General features: G+C 31.9%; 1 protein-coding gene across 1 annotated transcript; it reads right to left on the reverse strand.

Moving 5' to 3' along the window:
* Positions 1-58: 58 nt before the first annotated feature.
* On the reverse strand, positions 59-841 carry LOC129892131 (putative E3 ubiquitin-protein ligase XBAT35). The gene is made up of 2 exons (XM_055967683.1): positions 752-841; positions 59-645 (listed from the first exon to the last, which is right to left on the reverse strand). The coding sequence occupies exon 2, from the start codon at positions 605-607 to the stop codon at positions 86-88; it is 522 nt and encodes a 173-aa protein (XP_055823658.1). The 5' UTR covers positions 608-645; positions 752-841; the 3' UTR covers positions 59-85.
* Between the last annotated feature and the right edge of the window lie 19,535 nt (positions 842-20,376).

Raw genomic sequence — 20,376 nt, forward strand, 5'->3', positions numbered from 1 at the left:
AATTTTATAGCCAAACATGTTTTTCAGAGTTCAAACTCTGGGGAAAAAAGTGAAAAAATTTCATGGCCAATCACCGAAAGTGATGTTAGAAAATATTGAGAATCTCTTTAATGGAACAGTTACAAAGAGGGCATAAGCCTCTGTTCAACCACAATTCTCTGGAACAAACCCTACAATAGGTATGTCCACAGGGGATAAACGCTGCACCTTTATTCCTCTCCATGCACACGCAGCACATTTCATCAATTCCACCTCTTCCTTCTTCTTTAATGTACCATTTGAGACTCTTCTTCTCATCTCTGCCGTCCGTTTCCTCAAACAATCTCATCAACGTCTTCAGTTGCGCCGTGGTATCCACGCTCCGGTATCGACGTTCCGCCGCCAGCGCTGTAGCGAGGTCCACGTTTCCTTGATGGGCCGCGATCATGGGCTCTTCGCCGAATAATTGAGCCTGTATTTGTTGGGCTTGTTCTGTTTCTTCTTCTTCCCTCATCGTCACGTCTGATACTCTCAGGTTCCAAGAGGATCCACAGCAGGCCAGTCCGGTGAATCCCAGTCGTTGCTTCAAGTTTCTCCACATCGTCCTCAGCCTATCTTCACCGTCCATTTTTCTTGCTTCTAATTGTTGAATCCCTCACCTCTGGCCTACAAATTAGTAGCGTATTTCACTCTGATTATTCCTCTTAATTTCGGCAAGAAAAACCCATAAGTGAATTTGAAGGAAGATGAGAAAGGGTACTGAAATTCTTACTTATAAGAGTCCAAAAGCTTTGATAGGATGATCACATTGATCCTTTTGGATTCCGGAATGGAATTTTCTTCTTCTTGTTGTTGTTGGTTTGCGTGTGTGTGAGAAAGAGAAAGACAAATTAGAGAAGGGGGAGTGATGTAAAGAGGTGGGAAGATGTTGAAAAAGAAGAAGGGTTATAAGTTCAAAATTTGGAGCGATTATGCGGGGTTAGTTACAGGTTTACAGCTCATCACTGAAATTGGTAAAAGTGAGACAATGTGGAGTGTCGGGCGACGAGGATGGGGTGGGTGAGCTTTTTCACCTCTTTACCGCAATAACTGCGGGAAAGATAAGCGAGACAACTCTCGACTATTTTCTAGATTATTATTTTAATTTGCCTTCTATTTAAGTTCATGTATTCGATAAATTAGAGTTGTGACATGTCATGTTTAATCACTTCCTTTGATACGTTTTTGGTCTGCCCTCTCACTCTAATTATTAGAAGTCATATCACTCATGGATGCATTAGTACTTTATAATAAAAGTAAAATAAGTATAAAATGATAAATTATTTTTTTATTTTTTAAATTGAAGAAAATATTATAGATTGTAATTTTTCTCATATCAATTAAATAAATATTATATTTTAAAATATTGATTAAAGATCAAGGAGTTTGACTCTCGAGATACAGAATGTGATGATTTTTTTTTCTCCAACAACTCTTGGTATAGTATTTCGTTATAAACTTCATGGTACATCGGGTTGATATATTTTTATTTGTTTACTTATTACTTTTTGTTTATCGAAAATGACTTACTATATAATATCTGGGAAAACCGAATTAGATACGCTATTGTTTATATCTAGAATTAGCACTTCGTACTTAGTCGCTTTGTTAGGAAGTGTTTAACCTCTTAATGTAGAATTTTTTGACACGAATTCGAATTTAATTGGACCAATATGAACATCAAACATCACGTGGAAAAATAAATAAAAATATCTAAAATTTGTATTTTCTTGTAAGTTTATTCCAAACAAAAGATCGTCCCCTATAAATAAAAATAAAAACTCCATGATAGTGTATCACAAAAAGAAGCTTAGACCCTTTTCAATTTAGTTTTTATTTTTTTTTCAATTTTTAAAAATGTCAACAAAACAAGACATTCATATGCTCTCCTTCACCACAAACAAAATGTGGAACTTTTCTTTGTGATTTGTGAGTCTATTATTCCAGAGAGAAAAAGCTGTAAAAGGGTGCAAAAGAAAATTAAGATAATTAAGCATGTGCAATAGAAGCATGATGATTAGGATGAGGATTTCAATTCAATAAAGAAATTAGAGATCCCTTAATAATCAAATTCCCTAATCAAATCTCGGTGGAACCTTCAATTTATGTTTAACAACATAAGTAATGATGAGATTGTTTTATTCTTAATCAAAGATTTTAAGTTTGACCTTTGAATATAAAAAAAAATTATTGAAAACGCCATCTTTAAATAAATCTTGCGATTTGCGATTCTAATTTAGTCCGACTCCGAATGCGGACTTCGAATACGACGGAGTGAGAAAATAATAATAAAAAAAGAGGTTCCCTAATCAAAAGCTTTTTTGTCATTATGCAAAGGCTCAATTTTCAGACTGATTTGAAAATTAAACAAACATGAGGGACCCAGGGTTCACCACTTTATTAAAAGACCACCTTATATTAATCTAGCTTAATCATTGTTCAAATTGTTACCTTTAGTATAGTCTCACTAGTTCATTTATAGAGTTTAAGCTCGGTTTAATTATTTCAACCGACGTAAAGCCTTAGAGTAATAATAAATTATTTCTATATGATTTATAAATTACATGTTTAATTCATAAAATTACGTTAAAAAAAATTATCTACATCATATTTTCTTAAAATATGAGATGGTCTGTCTACCAAAACATTTTTCTTGGGAAGGGTCTAGGGCGGAGGGGTGGGATGGGATGGGGGAGCTTCTATATGTGAGTAATATAACTCTAAAAATAATTAAATATGATTATAATTCTTATATGTAAGAATTAAAAATATATATTTTAATTAATTAAAAATTAAATATATTGACTATAAATTTTTTATAAGAAGAAAAATAAAAAATTTGCCGATAATTAAGGGATAAAAAAGAATTATTATCCCAATAAATTTAGTGTGGGTGAAAAATATAGAACCTTACAAAGTTTTAAAAGCTTTCTGTCATTGCTGACTTCGTTGAATGCTTTACTATTTTGAAATATATAATTGAAAGGCATTTTTAGCACATTATCTCAAAAATGAGCTTTAGCAATAATTAATTAATAATAATAAATTAATTATCATTAAATATATTTTTTTAAAAGCATAATTACATTTTAGCATTCTAGCAATATTGAATTTAATGAAAATTAATTAACATCGACAGCAATTTTAGCTCTTTTTGATAATGTGCATATTTATTGTCGTTAAAAATTATTTTTATTATAGTAGCAATAATTATAGAAGTATTATAATTTAATTTTAAGTGTCCAAGATTTATGTCTTATGAGTTTTTAATATAGATCATTGCTTCACAAGTTGATTTCTCAAATGATCACTTTTATTATAGTTATTATCTAAAAAAATATTCTTTTTTTTTATTTTAATTTTTTAAAACAAAAAAATAATCATTCGAAAAATCAACTCTGACTTGATGTGATAGTAAGTTAATTTTTACACAGAACTCGCCTCACAATTAAGGAAAAAACAGAAATTAAGGTCCACCCCCAATTAATGACCCACCACCCTTGCCCAAAATATACAAAAGACAAATCAAATTGTTTCAATTTTGTATTTGATCTCATGAGATGTTATTCTTTGTTTCTAGCAATTTAATTTGACTAGATATGTTTGCATGTCATGGACAATATTTGTGGGAAGATAGAGGATTTGTTGTGCATTAATTTTGGACAAATTCTATTATTTCTAAAATTGGATAACATCTCTTTAAGTGGATATTGATAATATTTTTGGCGTTTTAATTAATATTTTCTTTTTTAATTTTTCAAAATTTTCAAGCTTGTCACATTGAAAATTCCTAATTTATTTTAGCACTGTGAATTTTTTATATAATTAAACCAAATATGTACATTAAGACTAGCAATATTGGATAATATAGCATATAATCAATGGGTTCAACCGATCTCAATACCTTCTACACGGAATATAGTTATATATATATAAATACAATTGATATATTATGACATCCTATGATATACACACTTGTATGTTGTTGTAAGTACTTTTTAAGTCGTGTATATGACTTGTGTGTATAATGTGATACATAAGATATATATATATATATATATATATATATATATATATATATATATATATATATATATATATATATATATATAGGTTCCATGCATACATTAGTCAAACACTATATGTACACTAGAAATACATTTATTTTACCATCAAATCAACAATATAATCACTATTCATTCTATTATAACAATAAAAAATCAATTTCAGACAAAAAAGAAATAATAGGAGAGTTTCATTCTATATCTGGAGAATTTATTCTTCGGCAAAGGAACTACTGTCAATAAGACAAATGCCCTTTATAATTCATAGCTCAAGTCGTCTCCTTCTTCTCTGGTTCACTCCTTCTTTCTCAATTCTTCTTCTTCCCAGTTCTTCTTATTTTGTAGTTCTCTCCTTCTTTTCAAATTTCCTTCTTCCTAATTCTCCTTCTTCCCCAATGCTTCTTCTTCTCCAATTCAAATCAACACTTGATTCCACACAAATCACAAATCAAAAAAAATTATTAAAAAAGAAGAAGCCTGAAATTACTTTATATCCATTGATGATCACCTAAATCCTCTAATGTGGAACTTTTAAATTCTCAAATGATACCATAAAAGTATATGACATGTTGTTATGGTATCATTGAGGAACAACTAGACATTCAGGAAAAATTGCACAAATATATGATATCGAAAATGTTTTCCTAAGTCATTCATTGATACATGAATGATATTATCACAGTATATTCATATATTTTCATGATATTAAAATGACATAATTAAGGAACAACCACTATTTCACCAAGTTAATCAACAATCCTGAATGATACCATCATTATATATATATATATATTGTGATGGTATCATAAGATTTTTCTAAGTCATTCGATGGTATATGAATGATACTACCGTGGTATATTCATATATTATCATGATATTGAAATTCTATAATTGAGGAACAACCACTATTTCACCAAGTTAATCCTCAATTCTTAACAAGACATTTCTAAATGCCTCAATGATACAATAACATACATTCATGAAAAATTACACAAATATTGAATGATATCATTATAGTATATATATATTGTGACGGTATCAAATAAATGAATTGGCGGGCACGAAATGTAATTTGTTTTGGCTGAATGGGCATTAAAAAGGTTAATTAAGGGTGGGTTATGGATGGATAATTAGTTTTTCTTGTGTCTAACAAGTGTAGTTTTCCCTTTTTAAAAATACTATTATATTATGTAAGTAATTGAAAGTATCGACAAAAATGATAACTAGGGATCAAATTTCATTATACAACATAATTTTTTTTAAATTTAATTTGTTTCTGTAACATTGTTCTTTATTCGGAAAATTACGTGAATAAGCAAATATATACTAGTTAATTAGTTAACATAGTTATAGTTTAGTTAATTTACAATTTACCATGAATATTTAGCGTTAATTACGGTTGAAGTTTGTATAATTCGCACGTTTGTATAATTCAAAATTTGTATAATATAATTTATATAACTTTTTATATAGTATAATTTTGTATAATATAATTTGTATAACCGTTTAAAGTTAAGATGTTTATGTTTGCATAAATTCGTTATTTCGAATTTATATGAAAATAGCTCAATTATCCACGAATTATACAAACTAGACAGCTTAAACTATACCTACAGCCTATAAATATGTAAACTATAGCTAAGAATCTTAATTAAATTTATTATTGTGGTTATTTGCGAAATTTCGTCATCTTTATTTTGCATATATCCTATTTGGGTTGGGTTGAATATTGGATTAGGCCCAATATACCCGAGCTAAGTACCAAATTCAATCACATTTTTTTGTTGTTGAATCTGAAGGGTGATTTTTGTATATATCTACTTTTAAGATTGTTTTTGAAATATAATTAGCATTTTTTTAAATAATTCTGAAAATTAAATATAATTTTAAAAAGTGAAAATATCAGATTCTTCCTCACCCTCTTCTCTTGTTCTTCCTTTTCTTTTCTTTTTTTGCAATTGGTTGTTAAGAATATTCATATGGAAAAAAAAGGACGGGTGCAAAGTTAATGACACTTGAAGACAACAAATTCAAAATTGTTATAAAATAAACTAAATTCAACAAAATAAGGCGAAGAAATATGACAGAGAAGAAAGGAGAAACTGAGAAGAAAACTTCAATATTCGTATTTGTGTCCTCTCTTCTCAATGCCAAGGACGACATTTATAGAAGATGAGAAAGCAAATTGTGCAACAATCTCAAGTGGGCAACTTGCCCACTTTTAAGTGGGCCCCACTTGAGAAAGAGACATCAATCATCTAATACTCCCCCTTGGATGTCAATATATATATATATATATATATTCTAGTTAAAGAATAATTATTCATAGTTATCTTGAACATCTATAGATGTTGTGCCTCGTTAAAATCTTACTTAGGAAAAACCTAATGGGAAAAAGCCTAGTGAAGAAAAAAGAGTACACACATATGGTAATACGCCTTGAATGTTGCCTCATTAAAAACCTTGCCAGAAAAACCCAGTGGGACAAAACCATGGTTAAGGAAAAAAGAGTGCAGCGCGTATTTTACTCCCCCTGATGAAAACTTCATTTGATATTTTGGAGACGACGCATTCCAACCTTATATCTTAGCTTCTCAAAAGTTGATGTTGGTAATGCCTTTGTGAATAAATCTGCAAGATTATCACTTGAACGAATTTGTTGTACATCAATATTACCATTCTTCTGAAGATCATGTGTGAAAAATAATTTTGGTGAAATATGTTTCGTTCTGTCTCCTTTTATGAAGTCACCTTTCAATTGAGCTATGCACGCGGCATTGTCTTCAAATATAATTGTGGGTACTTTAACATCATTTTTCAGACCGCATCTTTCTTTGATGAACTGTATCATCGATCTCAACCACACACATTCTCTACTTGCTTCATGAATTGCTATTATTTCAGCATGATTTGAAGAAGTAGCAACAATGGACTGCTTTTAGATCGCCATGATATAGCAGTCCCTCCGTGTGTAAACAGATAGCCTGTCTGAGATCGAGCTTTATGTGGGTCTGATAAATAACATGCATCTGCATAACCAATAAGGTCTATGCAACCTTTGTTAGTATAAAACAAACTCATATCAATAGTACACTTTAGGTATCGCAAAACATGTTTGATACCGTTCCAATGCCTTCGCGTTGGGGAAGAACTATACCTTGCTAGCAAATTAACAGTAAATGTTATATCAGGCCTAGTTGCGTTAGTAAGATACATAAGTGCACCAATAGCACTGAGATATGGTACTTCAGGACCAAGAATTTCTTCATTCTCTCCTGGAGGTCGAAATTGATCTTTTTCCACTTCAAGTGATCGAACAACCATTGTAGTACTTAATGGATGTGCTTTGTCCATGTAAAATCTTTTTAAGATTTTCTCAGTGTAGGCAGATTGATGGACAAAAACCCCGTCTGCTAAATGTTCAATTTGCAGACCTAGGCAAAGTTTTGTCTTTCCAAGGTCTTTCATTTCAAATTCTTTCTTTAGATATTCAATTGCCTTTTGGACCTCTTCAGTGGTTCCAATGAGATTTATATCATCAACATAAACGGCGAGTATAACAAATTCTGATTCCGTTTTCTTAATAAAAACACATGGACAAATGACATCATTTATATATCCTTCATTTATTAAGTACTCACTAAGGCGATTATACCACATACGCCCTGATTGTTTCAGACCATATAATGATCTTTGCAGTTTTATTGAGTACATCTCCCGAGACTTATTACATGCTTCAGGCAATTTTAATCCTTCTGGGATTTTCATGTAAATTTCATTATCAAGTGAACCATAAAGGTAGGCTGTAACTACATCCATTAGATGTATATCAAGATATTTATGTACAGCTAGACTGATGAGATATCGAAATGTTATTCCATCCATAACGGGTGAATATGTTTCTTCATAGTTGACTCCGGGTCTTTGAGAGAATCCTTGTGCAAATCTTACAATTTCATTTCTCTCATTTCATTTTCTAACAAAAATCCATTTATAGCCAACTGGTTTTACACCTTCAGGGGTTTGGACTACAGGTCCAAAAACCTCACGTTTAGCAAGTGAGTCTAATTCTGATTGAATTGCCTTTTGCCATTCTGGCCAATCACATCTACGTCGACATTATTCGATGGATTTAGGCTCAAGACTTTCACTATCTTGCATGAGGTTAAGTGCAACATTATATGCAAAAACATTATCAACCGTGATTTTAGATCGATCTAAATTTATCTCATCACCAGAAGAATTTATTGAAATTTCTTCATTCACTTGAGTGTCGGGTTCACTGATTTCTTCAGGAATATCACGATTACTCAAATCTGGACCTTCTTCAGGAGGTTCTTTTGTAGTATCATCTTTATTATTTCTCACGCTTCTCTTTCTAGGATTTTTATCCTTTGAACCCAACGGTCTACCACGCTTCTGGCGTGTTTGAGATTCAGAAGCTATGATACTTGTAGATGGTCCTTTTGGGACATCAATCCAGATAGGTACATTCACTGCAGGGATATGTGACTTAGTTATCCGTTTCAAATCAGTAAATGCATCTGGCATTTGATTTGCTATTTTCTGCAAGTGGATGATCTTTTGGACTTCATGCTCACATGTGCGAGTACATGGATCAAAATGTGATAGTGATGAAACTTTCCACGCAATTTCTTTTTCTTTTTCGGGTTTCTTTTTTTCTCCCTTTAATGGCGGGAAAATTGTTTCATCAAACCGACAATCTGTAAATCGAGCAGTGAATAAGTCTTCTGTCAATAATTCAAGCTAGCGAATTATGGAGGGTGAGTCTAACCCAACATATATGCCCAACCTTCGTTGAGGGCCCATTTTTGCACGTTGTGGTGGTGCTACAGGTACATATACCGCACAACCAAAAATTCTTAAATGAGCTATATTTGGTTCATGACCAAATATTAATTACGACGAAGAGTATTTATTATAATGTGTCAGTCTAAGACGTACAAGTGCTGCTGCATGTAAGATAGCATGACCCCAAATAGTAATTGACAATTTTGTTTTCATTAGTAGAGGTCTTGCTATCAATTGTAGGCGCTTTATAAATGACTCTGCAAGGCCATTTTGAGTATGAACATGAGCAACAAAATATTCAATTTTTATCCCAATTGATAAGCAATAATTATTAAATGCTTGGGATGTAAATTCTTCAGCATTATCAAGGCAAATGGCCTTAATTAGATAATCTGGGAATCACGCTCTCAATCTTATTATTTATGCTAACAACTTCGCAAACGCCAGGTTGCGAGATGATAACAGGCACACATGAGACCATCTAGATGATGCATCTATTAGGACCATAAAATATCTAAACAATCCACTAGGTGGATGAATAGATCCACATATATCTCCATGTATACGCTCTAAAAAGCCAGGAGATTCGATGCCAACCTTCAGGGTCGATGGTCTGGCAATTAATTTGCCTTGATAACAAGCAGCACATGAAAATTCATCATTTGTAAGAATCTTCTGGTTCTTTAACGGATGTCCAGTTAAATTTTCAAGAATTCGTCTCATCATTATTGATCCAGGATGACTTATTCGATCATGCCATAGCACAAATGTATTTGGATCAGTAAACTTCTGCTTTACGATCATATGTGCTTCAATTGCACTAATTTTTGCATAATATAGGCTAGATGACAGAGTTAGTAATTTTTTCAAAATATATTTCTGGCCTGAGACACTCTTGGTTATACCAAGATATTCAATATTCATTTCATTTAGTGTCTCAACATGATATCCATTTCTGCGGATATCTTTAAAACTTAACAAGTTTTTTGGGGATTTAGAAGAAAATAGTGCATCTTCTATAACAATTTTTGTCGCCTTAGGCAGAATTATAGTAGCTTTTTCGGAGCCTTCTATCATTTTTGAATTACCAGAAATTGTAGTAACATTTGCTTTTCTTCTTAGCAAGTTACAAACATATTTCTCGTCTTTAAATATAGCATGGATTGTTCCACTATCAATTACACAAATATCCTCGTGATTGGTCATTGATTCAAATAAAATTTGAGGCATTTTCATATTTTCTTAAATAAGAAATAAAATAAGTATTAACTCATGGTACATTACATAAATTTTATTTATTTACATTGACTGGAAAAATACAAACATCATATTTAATACAAAAAAAAAAGAAAAATATTTACATATTATTTGTCCTATCAATATTCATATTTTTGTCTCAAAAATTAAAGAAATCAGTTACATCCAAATGCATAGGTTCAATATTATCTTCAGAGATAAAATTTGTCTCTGGATTATTTTCTGCCCTTTTTAACGATGCCTGATATAGCTGAACCAGACGTTTTGACGACCGTCAAGTCCGCAACTAGTGCCCCACACCTCCACATCTATGACATACACTTTCTGAATTATTCTTCGGTAAAGCTTCTGGCTTTTTACCCTGCCTTTTATATTGTTGATCATTTTTCGGTGCCAGCCGAGTATCATGATTAAAATTCCTTCTTTGACCACGACCACGACTGGGGCCATGACCTCTTTCTCGTTGGTTAGAATTTGCCTGATTTACTTCAGGGAGTGGCAAAGAACCAACTGGCCGACTATCATGATTTTTCATTAATAGTTCATTATGTCTTTCAGCAATAAGAAGGTGAGAAAGTAATTCAAAATATTTTTTAAATTTTTTTTCGCGATATTGCTGCTGCAGGAGCATATTCGCGGGTGAAAATGTGGAGTATGCCTTTTCAAGTTTATCTTGCTCAGTGATCACTTCTCCGCATAAATTTAACTGAGCTATAATTCTAAATAGAGTAGAATTATATTCAGTTATATTTTTGAAATCCATTAATCTCAGATTTAGTCAATCATGACGAGCTTGTGGAAGCATGACCAACTTCAGGTGGTCATATCTTTCTTTTAAATTTTTTCACAATTTAAGGGGGTCTTTTAATGTGAGATATTGTAATTTTAGTCCCTCGTCAAGATGGTGATGGAGAAATATCATGGCTTTAGCACGGTCTTGATTGGATGTCATATTGTCATCTTTAATGGTGTCTGTCAGACCCATTGATTCTAAATGAATTTCGGCATCAAGTGCCCATGATGAGTAGCCTTTTCCAGAGATATAAAGAGTAGTAAATTCAATTTTGGAAATATTTGCCATTTTATAAAAATAAAATTAAATAAAACTCTTACCACTTTTGTTACCTTGAAAAATTAGCCGGAGCCTCGTGCTGATAACGTGTTATAAAATATTCTATATCTTAATGAAATAGAGCAGAAGAAAAAAAAACGTTACATTGTCTTCTCCGTTATTCTTTCTTCCTCGGTTTTTCCTTTTTTACTCTCTCCGCTTTATTTCATTAAGATATAGAATATTTTATAACAATAATAACTTTAATATTTTTTAATTTTTAATAGTAGGCAACACAAATGATTATCCTCCATGCCTCTCTATTGCATCATTTCTCTCTTCTGATACGATTTAGAAATTTAAATTTGTATCATTTTCTCTACACAAACTGACAAAATAAAGCAACATAGAAAAAAAATATCTCCTGTTATTTCTGAATGAACTAAGTTCTGTACACTTGAGCTATATTTATACAAGTAAGGAGCATCTCTATTGTAACTAAATATACAGGTGTCTATTTCTAATTTGTCTACTAACCTAATAGGATAATTACAAAGAAAAAAAAGAAATAATATGTATAGAATGGGGCTCATCTGTTTGAGGACACAAAATGAGACCCATCCGAAAGTCTACTCTTTGTAAGCCCAAAAATATATTTGTCAAAGAGGCACAAAATCAGTAGAAAAAACCTTCAAGAAACTCTGAGACAAATAGCCATAGCCTAGCTTCATGTCCCATAGCCATAGATGAATTTCTCAAATCCAAAACAAATTAGTATTACCTTTTCGCTTCTGAATTTTTAATTTGATTGTGACTAAAGATAGACAATTAATATTATTTATGCAATTTATTACATGAGTCTTTAGAAGAAATTCGAACAATTCTGTCTTAAATCAAAATGACCAATGTAGAAATTGTGTTGCGCATCGAATCTTGCTACTATTTTTGTTTTATTAATATTGTGTAAATACGATTATATGAGCATTTTCTAATCAGTTAAACCAAAAATCAAACTATTAAGGACCAAGAATCAACTAATCAACAATCGATTATAAATATCTTATTAGTTTGCTTATTACTTTAGCGTATTCACAAACCAAAAAATTAAAAAAATGAATTGATAATAAATAAAATCGGATCGAATCGATCGATGTGCACCTTACAATTAGATTCTATAGTATATTCTAATATAACACCACTTCATTATAATAGTTAATTGTTTTCTCAAAATCGATTCTTGTGTAATTTTTTTTTCTATATCTACTTTTTTATCTATAACAATAATCATCTTTATAAAAAAGTAAGTTTGAGTTGGATGAAGAGTTTAGTGATTTATTGTTTATCCAAATAGATCTAACTTATATTACTCGAAATAATATAAGACAAGTCAAGTCATAATCCATTTATTAGTTCAATATTTTAAGAGATAATTTCAAAATAGTTTAGACTAGAAATATAAATAGGCTCCTTAGCTATAGTTAATTTAATTACGATTCATAGCTATAGGTTAGAAGTAGGAGAGAGGCGAGCGACGTCTGGGAGAAAGAGGAAAGAGACACAATTGATTTGTACATCTGGTCGATAATTGTATCACGGATGCAATTGATATAATTGATTTATATAATAAATTAGCTACTAAAAGGAGGAGAGAGGCGAGTGAAATTGAGAGAGGGCAGAGAGAGGCGAGCGACATCCGGGAGAGAGAGGAGAGACACATCTAATTTGTATATTTGATTGATAATTGCATCATGAGTACAATTGATTTCTATAAAAAAATTAGCTACTATAAGAAAGAGAGAGGCGAGCGAGATTGGGAAAGGAGGAGAGAGGTGAGCGAAATTGGGAGAGGAGGAGAAAGGCGAGCGAGATTGAGATAGGAGAAGAGAGGCAAGCGAGAAAAGGGCAACAGAGAGGAGAGATGTTAATTGTATTTGTATATATATGTTGGATGATTATATATATATATATATATATATATATATATATATATATATATGTAACTAGTATGTATATATGTATGAATGAATACAATTGTATGAATGAATACAAATTTATCAATGAATATAATTGTATCAGCGAATACAAATTGTACCAATGTTGTATCAAGTTCGAATGATTAACAAAATATAATTTGTATCAATTAGTACAATTATATCAATGTTGTATTTCGTAACAAATTACATTTGCATTCATGTGAGTTTGTATACATATGTTGCCATGTGTGTTTGTATTTTGTATCACTGAAAGAGAGCACTCATCTATTGCCACGTGTAGTTGTATTTGTCACCTTGTATATATATATATATATATATATATATTGTATCACTAAAAAATATATGTATAATTAACTGTTATCATTATATTTGTATTATGACTATTAACATTTATATTTATATCATTAGGTGTTACTATTTGTATCTGTATTAAGTGAGAAAGGAGGAGGCGTGCAAGAGAGAAAAAAGAAAGAGAGGCAAACAGTGAGAGTGAGGGCAGAGAGTGAGGAGAGAAGCGAGTGAGAGTGCAGAGGGGGACAAAGAGAGGCGACGCGGGGGGGAGGGGGGGCAGAGAGAGGAGAAAGGCAAGAGAGATAGGAAAAAAATTATTTTTAAATGTTAACTATAGCTACAAATTGTAATTCTTTCAAACTATTATGATGTATAGTCAATGTATATCAAATATTTATCTTATTACGAAATTTTTCCATATTTTAGTCTAACTCTTGCAATATTTCCTACAATGAGATATTACAAGTATAACTTACATAAATCCTATATGTAAGGAGCAAATTACATTTTATCCTTACCCTTTTTCAATTTACAAAAAAAAATTAAATTTGCCACATCCGAATACATTAATTGTGATACATTAGACAGCTTGACTGTTTTGTTTAAAAAGAAAATTAAAGATAAAATTAAATGTCAGTTCCACAAATAACGCAAAAGAAATTGATATCAATCTCTCCCAAAACTTTAGGAACTTCAAACAATTCAAATTTAAAATTCTCTTCTCCCTAATCTATCCCAAATAGTAATAATTTTTCTTCTTCATCCATTTTTTCCTTTCAGTTTTCCTAAATTCTCTTCTCCTAATCTATCCCAAAAGATGGAATTTTTTTGATCATATACTTCATACCCTGCATTAACGAAATTTATATTTAAATTTGAAGCAGTTATATATCAAGTATAGAACCATACAAATGATACATAGAATTTTATAATTCACAGACCTAGGGTTATGTATCAAGAATAACCCTAGGTTTCTTAATGATACTAGATGAATGTATCTGATACTAAATTGTACTTAAATTTGCAGTAGTTATGTATCAATTACAGAATCATACACATGATACATAAAATTTTATGACTCACGGACAGGATTATGTATCAAAAATAACCCTACGTTTGTGAATGATATTAAATGAATGTATCTGTTACAAACTTTTACTTATATTTGAAATAATTATGTATCAAGTATAAAATCATACAAATGATACATATAATTTTATGATTGACATACTTAGGCTTATGTATTAATCTTATGTTTGTGAATGATACTAGTTGAATGTATCTGATACTAACCTGTACTTAATTTTGCATCATTTATGTATCTAGTACAAAATCATACACATGATACATAAAATTTCATGATTGACTGACTTAGGGTTATGTATCAAAAATAACTCTAAGTTTGTGAATGATACTAGTTGAATGTATCTAGTACCAAATTTTACTTAAATTTAAAGAAGTATATATCTAGTACAGAACCATACACATGATATATGAAAATTTATTATTCAAAAACTTAGGGTTATGTATCAAAAGTAATATTTGAACACGATACATTACATTATAAGTTGTAATGTATCATAATTCATGATTTAAAAAATAAAAAACCACCAAATACATTAAAAATCAAAACCTAAGGTAAAGAAAGACTTTCCCATAAAATTACAGATCCAACTTTTCTACCCTTTTTTTTTGGGGGGGGGGGGGAGGGGGGGTTTCCACATTAAAATTAGAAGAAGAATATACATGTACTTCTTCGACTTTTCCTTATCAACATTTAGATTCGCCATTGCTAATTGATGTAATTGATCATGCACTTGTTTGAATTTTTTTTCAGTCCAACACTCGTCATCAGAATCATAAACACTATTAATAGTAGCTACATTTAACTTGATAATACCAATTCTAAAAGAAGGAGTATCATCAATTTGTATCAGGACTTTAAATATGAAAAAACAAAAAGACAAAACTGAACCGTAAGTTGAAGAAAAGGAAAAACTACCTATTGAGGAAGTTAATATAAATTGACTGAAGAGAGAACTAATAAGAATTTCAAATTTTTAATTAACTGCAAAAATTGTGGGAGCAAAGAAAGGAAAGAAAGAAAAAATTTTATCTCTAAAATGCTCTTGATGTAAGTGCTGCTAACGTGCGTCGTAGTGGGTATGGAAAAAAAGGAGACGACGAGGGAGGCCAAGAAATGAGCTAACAACTTCAACTAGAAGCATAATCAGTCACAAAGAACTTGGCTCACAACTGAAAGAACTTTGTGAGCAGGCAAGAGAAACATCAAGCAATAATGGAAGCCCTATAATGAAGATGAGTGAATACATTGGAACATCAAGGTTGATTCGAAGGTGTATTAATTGAAGCCCAGAGGAAAGTCAGAGTCACCTGCAAAAAGATCTTGAAGAGCCAGAAGCAAAAATACCAGCAACTAGTATAGTGCCAAATACTGTTTCATTGGTTACTGTAGATCCCAAATCTGCAGGAGCAGAATTTGGGAAAACAAAAGAGTGAGTTGAAGCCAGATATGGAAGGTAATAAAGTTCCATAGGTGAGTCTTTTTGTTGGAAATAGGGTTGCAAGTAATGGAATGCCTTTGAGTTATATTACACCTGAAGTGGTAAATAGTTGTATCATAATGAAGTTAGATGGAAAAGAGCAGGAGAAAGAAGAGGAAAAATGGAAACATTCTCTAATTCTATTTGTCATTGGTGAACTGCCTGGGTACAATTATATGAAGAGGTTTATTACACAAAACTTGACTATAGTGGTGAGTCCTGATTTGTATTACCATGATGAGGGATATTATGTAGTGAAATTTCAATCAGAGCTAGATATGAAGGAGATACTATTTGCAGGGCCTTATAGTACTAACAACAAACCTATGATACTGAAGCAATGGAACTCCAATCTCGATTTTAAGGCAGAGTTCTTAACTGAAATTCCACTCCGGATTACCTTTCCAAAGTTACCTCTAAACTGTTGGGGATCTGATTCATTGAGCAGAATTGTAAGTGTCATAGAAGTTCCAGTGTTTACGGATGAAGCACTACAAAACAAATCAGGATTTCGTATGCTAGAATGTTAATTGAGGTTGATATCACAAAGCCAATCCCAAATGAGATAACGGTCATGGATGCACATGGGAAGTCATTTCAACAAGTGATTGCATTTGACTTTAAGCCAGAGTATTGTGAAGAGTGTATGATGATAGGCCATTATTGTCACAAGCAACAATTCAAACAACTTGACCAAACAAGACCAAAACAGCATTAACATCCCCCAAAACAGAAACAGGTGAAAGCTAAATGGTTACCTAAAGACACTGGTTTTCAAGAACCAATCATGATACCGGAGAAACAATAGGCAGCCAATTTAGTGCAACCACATCACCCAAAAACTGAGGAGTTCATAACAGTGACTAACAGAGGTAAGCAACAAATTAGAAGTACTGAAACTACATCAGGCAGTGCTAGTGTGAAAAGCTATGCTCAAGCTATAACGGTTCCTATGACAAATGTGAAGTATTACAACCCACAACTGTTGTGTTGGCATCCACTCTACTTCCTGATGAAGGAGGTGGCACCTCCTCTAATAGTTAAATGTCTTGGTTAGTATGGAATATTAGAGGTATGAATAAGAAGTATAAGCAAATGAAACTGAGTACTTATATTAAAGGTAATCATATAAAATTTGTTGGCTTAATAGAGAATAGAGTAAAGGAGAATAAGGCAGTAGCTATAGCATAAACAATAGTTCCTAGCTGGAGTTTAATACACAACTATACAAGTGCCCAGAATGGAAGAATATGGATAATGTGGGATGATAATAAGGTTGAAGTTGCAGTGGTTAATCAAGAAGCTCAATATATTCACTGTAATATGTCAAGTAGAGACAAGAAGATAGACTTTTGTATGACTGTGGTGTATGGATTTAATACAATTGATCAGAGGAAAGCTTTATGGAAAAAATAAGATATCTGGCAACTCAATGTACCAAACCTTGGTTGATGTGGGGAGATTTCAATGCATTATTGCATAACCAAGATAGATTGTATGGTGCTCCTTTAACAAGGATTGAAACTAAGGACTTTGCTGAGTGTGTGTAGGATTTGTTCTTAAATAAACTGATGTGGAAAGGGGATTACAACTATTGGTCTAATAGACAACTTGGTGTAGACAGAATCTATAGCAGGTTGGACAGGGCAATGGGTAATAATGATTGGATGATGCAGTTTGGACAATTGATATTAGAATACAGGTTGCCTCATATATCAGATCACTCTCCAATGCTACTAGATGTAAAAATGAACTCATGTAACATTAAAACTCTTTTCAGATTCTTCAATGTATGGTCAAGTCATGAGAAGTTTGTGCCTACAGTTCAAAGAATTTGGTCAGGTAGAATTCATGGTAATAAACTAAGCTACATATGGGGAAAACTAAAGGATCTGAAGCCACATTTCAAAATGATGAATGAGAGAAATTATAAAGGAGCTATTGAGAGGACCCAAATTATCATAAACACCTTAAAGACTACTTAGATGAACTTGTCCTCACACTATACTGAAGATTTGACTTTAGAAGAGAAAGAGCTGTTGATTTAACTAGAGAAATGGACTAATATAGAGGAGAGTATTAATCAGCAAAAATCAAGGGCTATGTGGATAAAATTGGGAGACTCAAATAACAAGTATTTTAGAGCAATGATTAAGAAGAGGAGATATAAGAAGCAGATTGTAGAACTTTTTTAAATGGAGCAAAACTGGTGGAACCTACTGCAATACAAGAGAAGATCATTGCTTTTTATCAATCTCTAATGGGAACTACTCTAACTAGTACTATTGCAGTAAATAAGGTCAGGGTGTGCAAAAATCGAACAGACCAATAAAGCGAACCGAAAAAAATATTATTAGGTTATTGCTATTGGGATATTGGGTTAATGGGTTCTTAATGGTTTTATAAAAAAAATTATCGGGTTATCGATCCATTATCGATTTTTAGTATTAGATTATTGGGTAAACCGATAACCTATTAAGACAATAGTATTGTACTACTTTACTCTTCATAAATATTAAATATTAATAATAATTTAACATAATAGTATGCTACAGTCTTCAAGGTACTTCTACTTCACACTAGGCCACTTTAGTCTTTACACAAAACCTAAAGATTAAAGTAAAAATTAAGATTGTTCAAGATTGTCTTGTTTGACTGCTTGGTTTTAGTTTTAGTTTTAGTTTGTAATTGTAGTTTTTTCAAGTTCATAAACGTATGTAATTTTACTAACATCAGAAATTTCATATTATCTTTTGGTTGTAACATGTAATTGTAGCCTTCGTACTACATATACTTTTATTGATGCAATTTTCTCATTATCTTTTTTATTTCAGTATATCAAAGCATTTACATGCTTACCAAAAAATATTAGAGAAGTGTGAAGTCATATATTTATTTTATGAGCATTTTCTTATTGGGTAAATCAAAAATTGAACTGTTAACGATTAAAACCGATAAACCGAAAATCCATAAAAAATATCTTATTGGGTTGTTATTGGTTTAGCATATTTAAAAACCAAAAACTGATAAATCAAACTGATAATACATAAAGCCGAACCGAACCGACCGATCCACACCCTAATTATGAAAGCAGGTTCAACCCTGACTCATTCTCAACAACTGAATATGTGCGAAGATGTATCTGACAAGGAAATATATGATGGATTTTGCTCAATAGGTGATGATAAAGCTCCAAGTGTAGATGAATATAATGTTGTATTCTTTAAAAAAGCATGGCCAGTGATCAAGTATGACATAAATGATGTTGTAAAGGAATTTTTCAATACTGGTAAGCTATTCAAAATTGTAAATTGCATTACAGTTACTTTGTTACCTAAGGTGCCAAATCCATCTAACATTAGAGAATATAGGTCCATTGTTTGTTCTACTATCTTGTACAAAATCATAGCTAAAGTGATGGCAAATAGAATTCAAAGGGTAATAGTTATATTGATATCAGAAAATCAGGCTGGATTTATCCTAGGGAGAAAAGTGGCAGATAATATCATTCTTGCACATGAGTTAGTTAAAACTTACATCAGGAAGAATATTTCACCTAGGTGCATGGTCAAGGTGGATATCCAAAATGCTTATGATATTGTTGATTGGAAGTACTTAGAGCAAGTAATGGCAGGCTTGAGGTTTCCTATCAATTTTACAAATTGGGTTATGAAGTGTGTCTCTACTGTGTCCTATCCCATACTGATCAATGGAGAATTGACAAAACCATTCAAGGCAGCTAGAGGACTCAGGCAAGGGAATCCAATGTCTCCCTTCTTGTTTGCTATAGATATGGAGTATTTGAGCAGGAATTTAAATGATCCTTCTAATCACAAGCAATACAAATATCATCCTAGGTGCAGCAGACTTAGGATTACTCATCTGAGCTTTGTAGATGACCTCCTCATGTTTGCAAAAGGAAGTCAAGCATCTGTATAATTGCTGCATGAGAAGTTCTCAATATTCACAGCAGCTTTAGGATTACAAGTAAATCTGGCTAAAAGTGCTATATATTTTGAAAGGGTGTCTAGACAGGAAATGAGCCAAATTCAGCAGGCACTAGGCTATAATCATGGAGAGTTGCCTTTTAGATACCTTGGAGTGCCACTATCAATCAAAAAACTCAGCATTGTCTAGTGGTAAACTACTGATTGATCGAATTGTAGCAAAAATTTCATCTTGGACAGCCAAAAAGCTATTCTATGTGGGGAGAATGCAACTAGTTAAAAATGTGATCTTTGAGATCCAAGCTTATTGGGCTCAACTGTTTGTCTTTCCCTTTAAAGTGATGAAAACAATTGAAGTCTATTGCAGAAGCTATATCT

The sequence above is a fragment of the Solanum dulcamara genome, chromosome 6, assembly GCF_947179165.1.
Source record: "Solanum dulcamara chromosome 6, daSolDulc1.2, whole genome shotgun sequence".
Classification (NCBI taxonomy): domain Eukaryota; kingdom Viridiplantae; phylum Streptophyta; class Magnoliopsida; order Solanales; family Solanaceae; genus Solanum; species Solanum dulcamara.

What these genes read in the sequence shown, in the direction of transcription:
- LOC129892131 (XM_055967683.1), bottom strand. Translation starts at nt 607, where the DNA reads ATGGACGGTGAAGATAGGCTGAGGACGATGTGGAGAAACTTGAAGCAA.